Source organism: Dermochelys coriacea, chromosome 24 (genome assembly GCF_009764565.3).
Source record: "Dermochelys coriacea isolate rDerCor1 chromosome 24, rDerCor1.pri.v4, whole genome shotgun sequence".
Taxonomy (NCBI): domain Eukaryota; kingdom Metazoa; phylum Chordata; order Testudines; family Dermochelyidae; genus Dermochelys; species Dermochelys coriacea.
The window spans coordinates 9434243-9451576 of record NC_050091.1 but is presented as its reverse complement, the minus strand read 5'-3'; the positions used below and the strand labels follow the sequence as shown (position 1 = coordinate 9451576).

Sequence of the window (17334 nt, the reverse complement as noted above, 5' to 3'; positions counted from 1 at the left end):
CACTTTGCATTGTACGTCGCCTGCACTACATCGGTTACCTCTGTATGCCTTCTGATCTTCTCATTAGGTATGTGATCATGGAGCATTACACATTCACTGTCATGAGTTTGAGCCTTTTGGGGTGTCACCTGATGTGCTGGGGTGCCACTGAGTCAGCCTATTTGGCCAGCCTGGGTCCCCTTTACTTGGCCTTGCTGGGCTAGGCTCACAAACCTCTTCCAGCCAAGCGCACAGGCAGGGCCACACCCAGCTGCACAGAGAGACAGAGACCTGCTCTGGAAAGATTCAGCCTTAGGGGCTTGCCCCAACACCCTGGCGCCCACTCCCTTTAAGGGATACAAAAACCCAAAGGTTTTATGAAATTCGCCCCCTCCCTCAATGTGGAGGGAGATATGCACAACTTCTTCCCCTCCCCCCCATTAGAAATTACATAAACTGGGTTATATGACAAACAAGCAATACATTTATTAACTAGAAAAGGTGAATTTTAAGTGAATATAAGAGATAACAGACAGAGCAAAGCAGATTACTGACCAAATAAAAGCAAAATACACCAGTTAAGCTCAATATTCTTAAGAAACAGGTTACAAAATGTAAATTCGCACCCTAATTGTTATTCTAGGCAAGTTGCAAAGTTTCTGTGGTTCAGAGTTCCAGTTATATTCCTTTTCAGACTGGACCCCTGTCTCAGTCTGGACTCCCCCCTTGCCTTCCCTGCAGTCTTTGTTCTTGGGCAGACAGTCCATGGAGAGGAGGAGTCCTGTTTGCCTTACTCCCCACCCTTAAATAGGATTTACATAAGGTGGGAATCCTTTGTTTCCCAAACTTGACTCCCACTTTCTTTACAGTGGAAAGTTACAAGAAATCCTTCTAATTTCATGCATGCCCTCCTTGCCGTCAGATTCAGTTTCCTTGCTGATCCTCTGCTTGCGTCCCAGCATTTTCAATGCCTTTGCCTTCTTAGCTGCTGAGATTATTTGCGAGATAAACTCTTCATAGTCCACATCAATGTCCTTGTTGACCTTATACTCGAGGTCCATTTCACTCACTTCCTGTGCAAATGCCTCTTCATTAAAGTGCCACTTTTGCTTCAGTTTCTGGCTTCTCTTGACTCAGTCTTCATAGGTATTGTCAACGCATAGTTTTGAGCGCAACATATGATGTGCAAATTATTCATTCACCTATTGTCGCTACATCATTGAAGAATCTTCTGGCATCCATCAATACATAATCAACCTGATTCAGTGCGACTCCATACGGGCTTTCCTATGTCCACTGCCAATGTTGTTCTTTTTGAAATATCATGTTCATTATGTGGAGATGGTCTGCCTCTGCAAATGCAACCAGATGTGCTCAGTGATCATTTCTTATACCTTTACCGAATTTTCCCATGTACTTTTCATTCTCACTCTCTTTTTCACCTACTATTGCAGTGAAGTACCCTTGGATGATTGTGTAGGTGGCTCTGCATTGCCTCCTCTAGCTCTTCGTAGAAATGTTCAATTTCTTCGTCTTCTGCTTGTTGCATGGGAGCATACACCTGAATAATTTTAATCATTCTCCTTTGTTTTATCTGAAGCATGAGAACTGCTGTCCGGGGTTATATGATGTTGCAGCTGACTATCCTTGAACTGTTTCTTTCCTGACAATGAATCAACGCCTCCAGTCCTTACTCTGTTGTTGAATGATATTCCTAGGAATACTTGCTCTCTGCTTTTCCATTGTGCAACGAGGTCTTTTGTTCTTCTTGTTTGGCATATCCTGATGACATCAGTTTTTATTGATTTTGTGACTTCAATATAAGCATCAATGTACAGATCAGATGATAGTGTTCTTTGTTGTGACTTGCAACAAATAGTTGGACTATTCTTTTACTCATTTTCCATTTTTCATCCTGTGTTACCCTGGGTTGTGAGCATTGGTGAGACCGATGCACAAGTCTGTGCTCAGTTTCCTGCTTTATTCTGCTTTGCGTGGCTTATTTGGCAGGAGAGTTTTGCAGCAGTGTGTTCAGGGTGCCAGCCCTTGTGCCTTATAGCTGCTGTACCCCCTCCACTTTGGCCAGGTTGCCCTAGAGTAATAGATGTATGGTCGGACTCCCTACTAATCTGGATGCTAGCTCATTACTTGTATTCACTTAAAACAGTAAAACAAGTTTATTAACTACAAAGAGGTGGATTTTATCTGATCAAATTGTGTTTAAATTGAAATGTCTGAATACCTATTTCAAATGATAAGCCGACATATTATTCCCTTTAAGAAATAATGGACTTAAAATATTTTGCACTTTCCAGGAGAGGGCTGGGTAGTACAAGACATCCATTTCTGGGAAGAAATTGGGGAGTGTGTTGGGTCACTCTGCAGTATAACTCAGACTGGTGAGAGCCAGAGTGTAATCCGAGTGTGGCTGGCAGGCTGCAGAACTTTCTTCCCTTCTTGATGAGTTGTTGTTTTTTCTGTAAATTGGGATGTCAACACTGATTCCTTTTGGGAAGAGTGGGGAGATCTGCGGATAAGACGTGCTGTGCAAGAGCAAACCGGTTCTTATTGAAAGACAGAAAAAGTTGACACTCAGGGCATGGCTTGCATGCTGGAAAGCCGTTTGTGAGCAGCCCAGCTGGGAGCTACTTCAGCAAGGCATTGGAAGAAGCACTGAGAGTTTCAGGGCAGGGTTGACACAGCTACTCATTAGTCTAGATTATACCTTGGTATGTCACACCCACCTAGGGATCTTGGAGGCCGGGGGTGCAGAAGCACCTCATAATTGTTCTGCAGAGTCTCAGTTTGTATTTGAATAAACAGCCTCCTGCTGTTCCAGCTGTGCAGAAAACCTAGACAATGTGACCCAAGTTTACCTAGTGCGGGGACATCTGCTTGGGTCTGCAGAGAGCCTGAAACAGTAACTGAGGGATGAACTGCCCCATGCATTTCAATGGGTGCTAACTCAGAGCATACCAATCTTTGTGACTATTTCATCAAAGTGTGTGAGGAAGCAGGGGAGGGGGTCAGTGGATGAAGAATTACAGGATCATTTACTAAAGTGAGGGGCATGTCCAAAGGGCTGGGGTGGAAGGGGTAAGGGTAATGTATGAATTCACAGCATATGGTGCAGGGGATGGGAGAGGGGCATGAGTGTTCTTGTTTTCCTAAATGGGAGCTCAGCTGTCAAATATTTGCAGCTTCACTAACCCCAGTCACTAAAGACTCTCACATCAGACCCTTTAAAAAAAAATCACGAGACTGGCTTAAAAATCATGAGATTTTTTTTTTTAATAGATGACATGGGAATCTCTCTATAGGTCTGCTGGTTTCTGAGCCTTTAGGGTACACACAGACCACGTTAGAAGGTTTTCTCTGCAACTACGAAGGCTGGAGACTGGTCTGAATGTCATCACAGTGGGAAATCCCCACCACTCCAAACAGTCACTTTCTGCACAACCAACTTTTTCCATGAGAAATTTTCATAAGAAAGTTGTTCCCTGCTTTGGACTCCCTGCTTCTTAGCAGCCTGCCTGGCTCCCCACCTGGCTGGCTGCTCCATTACAGGAGACCCCAGGCCTTCCACATTCCCAGATCCTCAGTAGCCTAGAAGCCCTAGGAATTCCAGCTCCCAAGCTCCTGCCTTGCAGGCTGCTGGGGCACATGGTGACTGTGACCAGGCCCAGTGGTTAAGAGCAGGACAGAGGCATTAGAAACTGGAGCCCAGGGTCAGAGGCAGAGGCCAAACACCAGAGCAAGGGTCAGGACCAGGTTACCTGGAGCAAAGGAAGGCAGGATTAAGGCTAGGAACAAGCAGGGGCAGGAGCTATCACAGCTGTGGGTGAGTGCACTGAGCAGCTGCTGAATAGCTGCTGCTGGGTTTAGGAGCCAGTCTGCTGACTCTTCCCAGCAATCAATCAGGCAGCCTACTGCACTTGTTAGGTTGCCCAGAGGCAGACTCAGCTGCAGGCCCACATTCCTGATTCCAGGACACCTCGGGAGCTTCAGAAACAATATGAAAAAAATCAGAACAAAATGTCATTGACTTTTTCTGAACAAAATTTTGGAATTCCCTGTCCACAGGAAATTTTAGTTTCAATTGTTTTGGTTACATTTTGGAATTAATTTTTGTGGTGTGAATTTTCAGAATTTCCTGCAGGATAGGGATTCCAGTTTCCAGCCAGCTCTATCTATTTTTAATGAGAGCTGAGATTCACACCTAATGAGCTGATTCGGGGAGCTGGAGCTTTATGAAGAATGACAAAAATGTCATGAGGCTCATGCTAAAATCGTTAGAGCTGGCAACACTGAATTTGGGAAATATTGACTTGGTTCTTAGGATCTGCAGGAATAATCTGCCATGCATTACATCTTGCCTAGCGCTCACCAGGGATAAAGCAACATTAGATTTTTCATCTCTAGGCTATTTCTATGGGAATTCGAACAAGACAATTTTGTTTGAAATTTGTCACAGGAATTTTCTATTTTTGATAGAAAAAACATTGAAACAAAAAAATGTTGGTTTGGTTTTGTTTTTATTTTTTCATTACCTTCCCCTCCCCTTCTCCCCCCCCCCCCCCACATACCAAATGGCATCAAAAATCAACTAAGGGACTTTTCTGTTCCTAATCGATTGCCCATCCAGCTGAATGGGGTCAAAAGAAGATCCCTAAACTACAACTTCCACAATGCACCCTGGCGCTATTGGTAACTGATGTTCAATATCTAACTGACTCCAAATGAATCCCCACAATTCAGTTCAACAAACAGATGAATCATTTTGATCTGGGGACATTGAAACATTATTTTTCCTGGAAAATGTCAATATTTTGATTTTTCCGGACAAAAGGTTGAAAGATCGGAATTTCCCATGGGACATGAAATTCTGATTTTCACGAAGCTCTAGCTCTAACTGTGACAGATATGGCAATTTTCTGCACTATCTTTGGGAGATCTTACTTTGTGTATCATTGCAGGCCACAGACTGTGTAGTTCTGTGGGGGAGGGTGACCACAGCTCCCCCAGGAACTAAGAAAAGTAGGGGGGAGGGGATGGGGTACCTGCCCCACACTGGGCTCTAAGGGGTTAACAGAGCCCTAGGGAGGCTGTGCAGGAGGCAGCCAATCAGAGAAGGGCTGAAGGGAGCAGCCAAGCAGGCCTATATAAAAAGGGAGCTGCAGGGCAGAGGAAGGCAGTTCTGCTGGGTGCACAGGAAGGAAGAACTGTCTCTGGAGGGTTGAGAAAACTGCCAGCACCCTGGACAGAGCAATGCCACTAGCAGGGACCGGGGGAGTGACAGATAGCTCCTGGCTGGCTGCTGGGGTTTGCAGGCTGCAGCCCTGAGGCAAGGGCAAGGGCAAGGAGAATACTGGGGCCACGAGGAAGGGGCCAGACAATTCACTGCAGTGGCCACTAGGGGAAGTGGCTGAACAGCGGACTCCCAGAAGAGGGGAGCACAGCGTGTGGCACAGCCAGAGAGCTGTGTCACTGAAGAGGACACTGTGGTCCTTGGAGAGACCTGGGTCCTAGAGCAGGAGTGATGGCAGCAAGGCACCACCCGAAGATTGTGCACTAACATGCAGAGCTAATTCCCAAGACAGCAGCAGGAAGTGCCAGACCGGTGAGTGAACCCCGTTACAGGGGGTGATTAGGCAAATTAATTCAGATTGTAATGCCTCTAGAGAAGTACCACCACCTGGGGAGGCTCCAGATACTAGTTCAAACTGGGATTCTCCAGAGACCAACAGATAAATAATCTGAGTTTCAACTGGCTCAGAACCTTCTTTCTGATCCAGCAAACAGACAAGACCTTCTGTCCAAGAGGGGCCCCAATCCTTCCTGTGAAGGGTTGGAAGTACTTTGGCCTACTGATGTCCCATAAGCCTGACAGATGACTGGAAAGTTTTCTGCACCCTGTCTGGAGGTTTACAAATCCCAGGCAGGACGCAGGCAGAAGAGTCTTCCCTGCTCCCAGGCAACCAGGCTGACCACACCCCAGTACTGCTGCCAGAACTGCCACTCATGGAGACAAGAAACCCACAGCTGGGCCCCATAAGAAAACAAGTCCAGCTATGAAAGAACAGAAAGGTCTGCAATGATGAAGAGGAAACAGTAGCAGGCCAAGCTGACTCCAGGGAACCGATCAGGGGACACAGGAAAGCTGTAGGCCCTGGAGCTTAAGGGCTGATTGGTTCATTTCATGTTAAAAGTGATGGACTGAGCCCATTGAAGTTGAATAGAGGAAAGCTGGTTCAATGAAAATTGGGCCATAGAAATGGTGTGTACACAGAACTGACACATACATATAGGAACTTGTGTTGGTTTGATAAGTCTCTCTCTGCAATGCTTTCATCTTACCAATAAATGTACTTGCTTGTAAAGAGCAATCTGACAATGTGCGACTGCTGGCAATTACAGCTGTTCATAGCCCTCAAAGAGAACACAAAGCAAAGACGCTGGCCTGGTTAGGCAGTCTGGCATGCTGGGGATATCACAGTATAAGCAGGGAATGGAGCAGCCTGGAAATAGCCTGGTCAGGACAGAGAGAGATGCAGGTCTCTGACCAAGAGAGGTGGTGGCTGAGGATGCAGAAGGCTAGAGCAGTTGCCCTCGAGGGACCATTGAGGGAGAATCCAGGTGCAGTTGCCCTGAACTGTGACAATAACCTTCTCTGTAATTGTTGAGAAAGCAAATGAAGAGGAGTTGGCAAACTGCATCTGCAGAGCGATTTCACAGGAGAAAATTCATGGCTAGCAGTTTTGCTGAGTACATGCTTTGGAAACGTGTATAGACAGTACCCTGATTGACCTGGCCCAGCCTCTGCTAGGCTTACACAATGTAAGGCGTTCGTACTGCCTCACATCACCATCATTAATGATTTGTATTATGCTACCACCTAGGAGCTTCAGTCATAGAGCAGGACCCCATTGTGCTAGGGGCTGTACAAACACAGAACAAAAACTAGTCCCTGCCCCGTAGCATCTTAGCACCTTCCATGGCAAACAGATGACTTATGAGGGAAGATTGAAAAAATTGGGTTTGTTTAGTCTGGAAAAGAGAAGACAGAGGGGACATAACAGTTTTCAAGCATGTAAAAGGTTGTTACAAGAAGGAAGGGAAAAAGTTGTTTTTCTTAATCTCTGAGGCTGGGACAAGAGGCAATGGTCTTAAATTGCAGCAAGGAAGGTTTAGGTTGGACATTAGGAAAAAATTCTTAACTGTCAGGGTGATTAAACACTGGAATAAATTGCCTAGGTAGGTTGTTTCAAAATCTCAGAATTTCCCACAGGAGGCAAAGTCCATTTTTCGACCAACTCTGATCCCAAGTGAATGTCTGGGATTAAATTCATACAGATCCTCCAAGGGTGGCTGGGCCAAAGCCCTAGGCAGGAACTAACTAAGGGGACTTTCATTGCATGGTACGTATTAACAACACGGACGTTCCTCTGATGATCTTAAAACACATTAGAGAGCTGGGTAAATATGAAAATTATTCCCATTTCTCCTAAAGAGTTAGACAGGGCACAAAGAGAGGGAGTGACTCTCCTACGTGAAGAAGTGGTAGAGTGGGGAAGGAAGTGAACCCAGGAGTCCTGAATCCCACTTTCTTGCACTAATCACTAGTCCTCGCTGCCTCCCAGGGCTGAGACTAGAACCCCAGAGTCCTGATCATCAGTCTATCTACCCTAACCCTTAGACCACACTCCTACCTCTACACTGTAGACTGGACTTTGCTTCCATACTGTTCATTACAGCAATATGAAAGCTAAGGACATATTTAAGTTTTGCTAATTAATTGTGGGGTCACAGAACTTTACTTCATTTTCACCCATTTCCCCCTTCCCCAAAAGAAAGGACTGCCTTGATTCTGACATACTGTACTCTGGCTTTACTGCCATTTCCGAGTGGTTACTCCTCATTTACACTGGAGTTACTCCTGGTTTACAATGCCTATCCAGATCCTCACTTTGTTATTTCCTACACTAGTAATCACTAGCTCTTACATCAGTAGATCTCCAAAGTTCTTTACAAAGGAGGTCAGCATCATTATTCCCATGCTACAGGTGGGGAAACTGAGATACTGGGGAGGGGAAGTGACTTGCCCATGGTCACGCTGCAGCAGAGCTGGGAATAAAACCAAGTTTTCAGTCCACTAGGCCACACAGCCCAGTGACTTCAATAGAGCTTTCCCCCAATTTGCCCCAGCTGAGTTTCTGGCCCAGAATATTTACAGCTTCTGGTTTACAACAGAGTTACACCCTGTTTACAATGGAGTAGTTACAGTAAAACCACATCCAGTTTACAATAAACCATTTAGTTATAATGGGGTTACCCCAGGTTATAACAATATACTGTATGTACAAGAGTTACTCGGGTTCATACCAGCATTACTCCTGGTATACAGGAGATTTACCCTTGGTTTGCAACAGAGTATCGACATCTGTTACTCCTGGTTTACAGCAGTGTATTTACAACAGAGTTATGACTAATTTACAATGAAGTATCTATTTATAATGGAATTACTCACAGTTTATGATGACATATTTAAGATGGACTTACTTTTGGTTTACAGTGAAGTATTTACAACAGAGTTACTCCTGGTATACCACACACAGACACAGACACAGACACCCTTGATTTGCACCAGTGTCAGTGACAGCAGAATCAGCTCTGATATTTGACATTTAAATAGCAAAGTAACAAATGCAGCAGAAACTTTAGAAATTCAATCATGGATTTTATATCCAGCTCAGGAATGAAATTCTGACATCAGGTAGGAAGCTCAGGGGATTTCCAGGAGATGTCGGGATCCTGTCTGCACCTGGCACTGGATTTTGGTCCCTTGCCTCATGGAAGGTGTTTCAATCTCTCTCTCCTCCTCCTTTCTGGCTCACTTCTTAGCATCCAAGTTGAAAGCTTTAATAAGCACCCTCTGGGCATCAGCAGCCACTGCATTCACAAAGCTCCTCAGCATCTTGTACGTGGTGGCAAAAGACAGTGCTCCAGATGCAAGCGAGCCCAGCAGCGGGACAGAGCTCAGCACCTCTTTGGCTAGCTTAGGTGCCTCACTGCCTGCCTGTAGCAACAGCTGCACCACCAGGATGTTGGAGATCTCCTTGGCCAATGGAGACTTGATCACGGCCTTCATCTGCTCTACCGGCTGCCCCATTTGTGCTGCCAGCTTCTCCAGAGAGTCATCATCCAGGCCAAAGCCCTTGCAGTAACCTTGCAAGGTCCTGGCCAGGACATCCACATCGCAGGAGATCAGGAGCCCTGGAATGGGCGCGGCATGGATACCGCAGGCCACGGTGGAGACCAGCCACATGTGTTCCAACATTGCTGCCTTTTTCTTCTCCAGGATGTGCAGGGAGATGTTGGGCAGGGCCATCAGGAAGGCGTGCCGCTTGTGGTTGCTCAGCTCCCTCTCCAGCATCTCCCCCAGGAGGTGGAAGTCATACTTGCTGAGATCAAAGGCCGAGAGGAGGAAGACCTGGGGTGAGCGGATGCCTTGGGCCTGCAGACCTTCCAGGCAGTTCTGCCGGATCTCCTGCAGCACCTCTACCTCACCGTAGCTGGATGGCCGGCACCTGAGGGAGGAATCCAGGTCCACGTCCACTTTGGAGCGGACGAAGTAGAAGCTCTTGTCCATGGCCTGGATGTGGCGGGCCAGAGCAGCGTGGTTGGTGGTGAAGCACTGTGAGGCGATGATGATGAAGATGTCGTAGCGCGGGAAGCCGACCTGCTCCAGGTAGGCGTCAGGATGGAAATCAGGCCTGCCAATCCCCGGCAGGTCCCAGATGGTCAAGTTGGGGTACCGGGGATGCTGGTATGGAGTCGGCTCCCTGGTGGTCTCCACCACACCAGTGCAGGCGGCACCTGCATCCTCATCATCCAGGCCCCGCAGGGCATTGATGAAGGACGACTTTCCGGAGCCAGTCTCGCCTGTGATGCCCATGTCCAGGTGGATGCTCTCCAGTGACTCCAGCATCTCCTGCAGTCTGGAGGCCACTCCGGCAAGGTTCCCCTCCTCAAAGGCAGCTTTCAGGGCCTCCAGCTCCTCCCTCGACAGCTTGATGATGCCCTCGCTGCTCTGTGAGGCCATGTCGGCTCCGGCAAACTGCTGCAGCCCCTGCCTTACAGAGGGAAAGGCCAGTTCTTGTACAAGTTCCTGGGAATGCTGAACGGCTGAAATCCTTGTCTAGGTCTTTTGTCTCTGGGCAGCTCCTCCCAGAGACCCAGCCCCATCCCAGCCTCCATCTTCTCTGGCCCAGCCAATGGCAGCTCCCTCCCCTCTGACCTCCAGCTCCCCCTTCAGCTGAGATTCTCACCCTGGCCTCCATCTCCTCTGGCCTGGGCTATCACAGCTCCCACCTCTCCCCAGCTCCCAGACCTCCGCTCGGCTGGGATTCCCCCCTCCCAGCCTCCATCTCCTCTGGCCTGGCCTATGGCAGCTCCTGCCCTCTGGCTTCCCAGAGCCTTAGACATCAGCGTGGGCTGTCTGGGAGAGTGTGGGCTCAAAGCAAGAGCAGAAGTGGAGCTGAAGGGTGGGAGATCGTATGGGTAGGGCCCTATCAAATTCATGGCCATGAAAAATGTGTCATTGACCGTGACATCTGCTCTCCCTCCCCCTGAAATCTGGTCTTGTGTGTCCTTTTACCCTATACTATACAAATTTCACAGGGGAGACCGTTTCTCAAACTGGAGATTCCGACCCAAAAGGGGGTTGGGGGAAGGGGGGTGTTGCAAGGCTATTGTGGGGAGGGCACAGTATTGCCACCCTTACATCTACACTGCCTTCGGAGCTGGGTGGCCGAGAGCAGTGGCTGCTGACAAGGCGCCCAACTCTGAAGGCATTGCCCCACCAGCAGCAGCACAGAAGTAAGGAGGCAATACTCTACCAAGCCACCCTTACTTCTGTGCTGCCTTCAGAGATGGGTGCCCGGCTAGCAGCCGTGGCTCTCCAGCTGCCCAGCTCTGAAGGCAATGCCATTGCCAGCAGCTGTGCAGAAGTAAGGGTGGCAATACCAAGATCCCACTCTTACAGAAGCCTTGCAACCCTCCCCCTCCTTTTGGGGTCAGGACCTCCATGGTTACAACACCATGAAATTTCAGATGTAAATATCTGAAATGGTGAAATTTATGATTTTTAAAATCCTATGACCGTGAATTTGGCAGGGCCTCTTAGGTGTGAGGTAACAAGCAACTAGGAACCTTTCACCAAGACCAGCTCCATGGAACCGGGAAGGGTCATCAGGGAAAAAGTGGGTGACTCACAGTGGGGCTGAGAGAAGATGAAAGCCAAGGGTCAGACTGAGGGACGATTCCTTACTCTGACAGTTACAGTGATGAAGGCAAGAGTCCAGCCACTCGACTCCCACTCGCCTCCCAGAGCTTGGTATAGACCCAGGAGTCCAGTATCCCAGATCCCTGCACTCTAACCACTAGACCCCACTCTGCTCCCAGAGCTGTACATCGAACCCAGGTGTTCTCACTCCCAGTCCCTCACTTCCCTCACCCACCTGCCCTCCCAAGGGAGCTCTGGGTGCAGAGATGGTTCTGACTAGGGCTGTTTAATACACCAGCAGGGATTTAATGCACCTCAGAGCAGGTCACTCCCATTCACAGCGGACTGGCCTCAGGCCCTGGCTCTGCCCCAGCATCTTATACCCAGGGGTGTCTGCAGCACCATCCAGGACTGCCATGGAAACATGCTCACATCTTATAGCCACATGCTGATTGGCTGGCTGAGTCTTCATATGTGATGTCAGCGGCTGTGTGGTGATCCATGGCATTCATTGCTCATTTGCATCAAGGGGCTCAGTGACAGCTATAGGAAAACAGCCCCTGCAGGATGGGGCTAAACAGTTGCTATGGGCTGGGGTGCCCAGCCCCACTAGCTCTCCAGGTCTGGGATTGTTCCTCAGAGGACCAGGAATGAGGCACTTTATTAGAGACTTTCCAAAGGGAAAAATAAGAGTCCATAAGAGAAGATCCCGATTGCAATCCCCCAGCTCTCCACCAGTCTGACCCTCAGTGCCCACTGGCAAAGGGCCTACTCTCCTGTAATTCACCCTAGGCCTAACACAGTCACTACCCCCAATACACTGTTGTCCTAATATGTATCTAAAAGGTGTCATGGAAAGTATCATCCATAAACAGGTGACAGGCTGGTCCTGAAAATCACGTGATGCATGCACAGTGTGGATATAAAGAATGATGTATGAGTGCTGGCAATATGTTCTTACACTGTGTTTGGGAGGCAGTGCCTATAGCAAGGCTGCCCCAGACCAGGGAATGTGGGTTCCCCTCTGAGCGGCTTGATAACAGGCAGAGCCCAATGAAAGGACATTTACATACAAGATAAACAAAGCTATCAAGCAGCAGAGAAAACTTAGTGAGCTCGCTCCAGGTCTGAGTTTGTGCCCTCTCCCCCAAAGGCTTCCTGGCTCGAGACAAAGACAAGGAGGCAAAAAGCCACTTTGGTTATCCACCACTCAGAAGACATAGGATGGCGCCTGTGAACGGCGGATCCTCTTTGCCTGAAAGGCAGGAGCTAAGTGAGAAAACTGCTTAGGCAAAGATTACAAGTTTTAGGCAGCAGACAGCGAGCTTTGTTTGTAACCAGTCGCCTCTTTTCCTCAAATCTCGGTTGTGAAAACTTCTGAGTTTTCCTATAAACCATCTCTGAGCTGGTCTATTGAATCATAGAATACCAGGGATGGAAGGGACCTCAGGAGGTCATCTAGTCCAACGCCCTGCTCAAAGCAGGACCAATCCCCAACTAAATCAAAGTATAAAGTGAGCCCTCAGCTGGCTTAGCAGGGTGGTGTGTGCCCAGTCTCTTTGGAGACAGTGAACTTAATTTCTGTGAGTGGCCCGGGAGAGGCACTGGATGCAGACACATCTCTGGGGAACTGCAGTTCACTGAATGTTACCGGCAAGGCAAGGAAAAGGCTGGCAGAGGCTCAAGGCATTTGCTGGCAAGACAGACAGCCTGGCAGAGCAGGGAGCCGAGACACAGTATAGTCTCCAGCAAAGCTCACGCTTGCTAGGGCAGAAGGGTAACACCATGGCTTGCGGCTCTGGGTGTACCGTTCTGGTCAGGACAACAGGGATGGAGGCCTTACCCTCTCACCTCCTGCATAGGGATCCCCCAACCCCCCAGCTTCACTACAGCCTTGTTTGGATCGAAGTGGAGCCGACTTGTTCTGATTCAAGCGCCTATGGCAGCGGGAAAGGCGACAGTCCTAGTCGAGCCAAGGACTCCAGCGCAGAGCTGTATGTGAGGGTAGGTTCTAAGGGCCAGTAAAGAACAGGGCCCTGTTGTGCACCCCAAACACCTCATCCCCAGCCCCACCTCAGAGCCACCCACCCCTCCCCAGTCAGAGCCCACATCCCCTCCTGCCCCCCCCAGTCCGAGCCCTCCCCACCCACACACCCAAACCCTCTGCCCCAGCCTGGAGCCACCTCCCACACTCTGAACCCCTCAGTCCCACATCACCTCCATATTGGTGCACATAAATTCATTCAGCACATGGATGTAAATTTCAGGAAACATGCTGAAGCTCACCTGCTACTAAAGCCACGTCTACACTTACAAGCTCACAGCTGTGCGGCTGTAAGATTGCTGGTGTAGCCACATTATGCTGACAGGAGAGCGCTCTCCTGTGGAGATCAGGAAATCAGCCCAACAGTGGTGGTAGCTCTGTCGGCAGGAGAGCATCTCCCACCGACAGAGTGCTGGGCACATGAATGCTTATGTTGGCGAAGCTTGTCACTCGGGGGTGTTTTTTCACACCCCAGAGTGACAAAAGTTTTGCTGACATAAATGTAGTGTAGACGTGGCCTGAAGTCTGCCAGAACAGTCCCAGCCAGAGACCTCAAGTTCTCCCCAGCCAGGCTTCCATTAGTACCTGTGTGAAAAGAGGGGTGGGGAGAGTGCTGCTAGCAGAGTTCTGCAAATAATGGATGTTTTTATTTGGGGGCTGAACCAAATATTCTGAAGAATCAGGTTGGAGTTAAACCAAATCCAATTTTTTTTAAAAAAATTTTGTCCAAGTGAAAAATTCTTGTTCTGGATTAACAAACATTTTGGTTGGCTCAGGTGAAGTTTGAGTTCTCCTTTTCAATTCAGCCATGTTCTGGTGTTTTTTACATTTGGTTTCTAATTCAGCCAAACACTTCCTAAATAAAAAACTGAAACATTGACTTTAAAAAACAAAACCCCAACCTTCTTTTCAGCCAAAACTATGCTGAATTCAACCCGAGTCCATCAAGAGTCCCAGTGCCCCCTAAAATTTGCTCCCAATTTAGATGCCAACACAACTGTTAGATCAGTGATCCTCAGTCTGAGGTTCACGAGAGGCTCGTTAATGCGTCTCCTGCGGCTCTTTGCAGCATGTGACATTAAAACACTGTGTGCTGAACCACCAACCAATCAGGATGCTTTTACTAGGTTATTAACCAATTGTAGTTGATAAAATGCTTGGTCAGTCATTTTGCTGGGAGAAGAATATATGAAAACTAAACATTTCTCGTCATACTGTTTAAACATGAAGAGTACTATTGTTGATTGCTAATTTGGCTCCTGAACCACTGAGGTCCGAGTGTCACCACAGAGAACTACTGTGCAGTCCCTCCAGTTCCACCACTGACCAGCAGGGGGCAGGAGAGCTGCAGTCCACACCATATCCTAGCAAGCCAGCCCCACCTTCCTCCTTCCAAATGTTCAGGGAGACTGAACTCAAACCAAAGGGTTTATTTCCAGTTACAAATAGATAAAATTACACAAGTATTTTAAAGTGGTTTAAAAAGTGACTATTACAGTGTCTCAGGCTTTCAAGTTAAGGTCTGGTAAGGTTTCTTTTGTTGAACTGTAATAAAAAGCAGCCGCACAGTTAAATCTGTCCAGCTGTTGGAGAGGAGTCTGGCCCTACAGCCTCTGCTTGCAGGACAGCCTCCTGAAGAGCTCTTGCCAGGGTGGTTACGCACTGTGACCCAACAAAGTGAAGGATTTGATTCCAACCTCCATTATTCCTGGTAACCGATCCAGTTTGCTTTGGAGCCCCGCAAGAGAAAAATACAGATTTCATGGATGAGGCACCATCTACCGCAGCCTTGCAGTGGCCCCTTTCCTGCTTCCTGCAACAGGCTCCTTCCCTACAAGTATTTCTCAGTGGATCCAGATGTGTGGTGGTTCAAAACTCCTGCCATTCATACGGAGGTTGAGGTGACCAGATAGTGGAAAAATTGGGACCCTTTCGGGGGGGAGGGGCATGGACAGCAGGGGGATGTTGTTGAGTATACAAGACAAAGCCCCTAACACCGGGACAACCCTGATATTGTCAGGAAATCTGTCACCTAGATGTGGGATCTGTAGGCATGTCTGCATAGCTCAATGTTAAAAAGGCTGAGTGCCCAGGGATCTAGCCACTCACCTCCTTCCCATTCAGCTCTACAGGTCTGTCTCATTTGCACTAAGGCCCCTTCACACCACAGGGTCTTGGTAAATGGTCATAAGGCACCTACACACCTTTAACCATCTCACCCAGGCACCAGTTGAGCAGCCATTTGCCCCGCAGAGCATCTTCCATGCAAAGCGCTACCCAAAAACTAACAACGCGAAAGCTGATTGCATCTTCCTTCCCAAGCATGAGCAGCCACTTGGCCACACCAGCCGAGTTGGGTGCCCCGGTGTTGCTGTGGGGAGTGTGGGGTGAAGCAGCACAAGGCAACTCAATGCCAACCCTTTAAGAGCACCAGCCTTGAGGAAGAGCCCAGAGCTTCCCCCTTAAGGAAGCCAAATGCACCCCACAACCCTGCATCACTAGGTCTCACTGCAGCCCCCCACCTTTCAGATATGGTCCATAGCAGGGTGTGAACTCCATCTCCACACCATGCCAGCCAACCTGTTCTCAATCAAGGTTTGGCCCAAAAATGCCAGACAGAACCAAGCTCTTCTGGAAGGCTCTCCTGGCCCTGCCAAGATGGCTGAAGCAGGGCAGTAAATCAGTGGGAAGAAGTTCTTGATTTCTCCTGGATTGGATTTTAAATCTCTGCTGCCTCACAACCAAATCACAGGCCAAGGGAGAGGTGAGCAAGTTCCCTCAGATCTCATTGCTATGCCCCTAATCCCTTCTCACCAATCACCTCCTGCTCCAGGGAGATGTAGAATTCAACCTGTTCAGACACCAAAAGATGACATCCTGACACACTAGTATAGCAGTGATGATGGGGACCACACAACGATCTTCTACAGTCACAAAAATATACTTGCATTCCCTACATTCAGTGCTTTAGCATAACCACGGCTCCCTAGCCTGCCACCTCTGGCAGCATAAAACCGTCAGATAAGCTTAAGTGGCACTACGGTGCTGCAAAGGCCTTACATTGGCCTGCTGCATGGGTGGAATTTCACCCTCCTTGGGAAAGCCCTGTGCTAGCTGATGTCCCCAAAGCAGGGTGAGCAATCTGCAACGCCAGCAAGTGGCAGGGGAGCCCCTCTGCTGGGTGTGTTCAGCAGCTGGGTTTGTCGTCTGTTGCTCTTAGGAAAATAACGCTGGTTTCTGTGAAGTCGCCTGCAGTGCAGCGGGCAAGACTCCAGCCCCACGGATTTACAGGACAGGGAGAGTCTAGAACAGGACCAACAAGGCACTAGGTGTAACTTTAAAAAAAAAAAAAGTTAAAATTGCAGTGTTACAGTAATTCACACAGAACATTTACAGCAGTTCATGGGGCAAGGGGCAGGACGTCAGCAGAAGAGGGGGATCCAAGCCAGGGCCAATGTCACACCAGGAAGGACGAGGTCTGTTTGAATTCTCCCTGGGGGAGCAAAAGAGAAACAGTGAATTCCCATGTACGTGAATTACAGTGAATCCTTCAAAACAAACCTGCTCGCTCCCTTTTCCTCCGTTCCTGAGCCCCCTCGGAGAGAAAAGCTTATGGCACTGGGTGGCCAAGGAGAAACAGCAAGTTCCAGCAACGAGGACACTGGGCTGGGAATCAGGAGACCTGGATCCCAGTCCCTGCTCTGCCTCCCACCTTGAGCAAGTCACCTCTGCTTTCAGTGCCCGTTTCCCCTCTCACCCTATTTGTTGAGTCTGTCTAGCTAGACTGAGCTCTTGGGGGCAGGTCTAACGCCGCAGCTACCAAGTGGCTCAGCAGGAGAGCCCTGGGTTTCCTGAGTAAAAGCACAGACTAGGTTGCAAGTCAAGTTATGTTTATGGGCTCAACCTCTCTCATTACAAAGCTCCCATGTGTCAGGGAAGAGCCAGCTGTTCACTTAGGAGAAAGTTGGCCTGGCAACACCCCGTTATTCCAGTCCCGTGTGAGAATCAACTTCGCAACTCCTCCCGC

General features: G+C 48.6%; 2 protein-coding genes across 4 annotated transcripts in view; both read right to left on the bottom strand.

Annotated features, from left to right (window-relative positions):
• Nucleotides 1–8844: 8844 nt before the first annotated feature.
• On the bottom strand, nt 8845–10541 carry LOC119847887 (interferon-inducible GTPase 5-like). The gene has a single exon (XM_038383082.2). The coding sequence runs from the start codon at nt 10079–10081 to the stop codon at nt 8870–8872; it is 1212 nt and encodes a 403-aa protein (XP_038239010.1). The 5' UTR covers nt 10082–10541; the 3' UTR covers nt 8845–8869.
• Nucleotides 10542–14722: 4181 nt separating this feature from the next.
• The window catches only part of F11R (F11 receptor), a 57657-nt gene continuing 55045 nt past the window's right edge, over nt 14723–17334 (bottom strand). For all 3 annotated transcript variants that reach the window (XM_043501730.1, XM_038382811.2, XM_038382810.2), the window contains exon 10: nt 14723–16800. In XM_043501730.1, the coding sequence (XP_043357665.1) occupies nt 16765–16800 (36 nt within the window). In that variant the 3' untranslated portion in view covers nt 14723–16764. The remainder of the gene's footprint in view (nt 16801–17334) is intronic.

What these genes read in the sequence shown, in the direction of transcription:
- LOC119847887 (XM_038383082.2), bottom strand. Translation starts at nt 10,081, where the DNA reads ATGGCCTCACAGAGCAGCGAGGGCATCATCAAGCTGTCGAGGGAGGAG.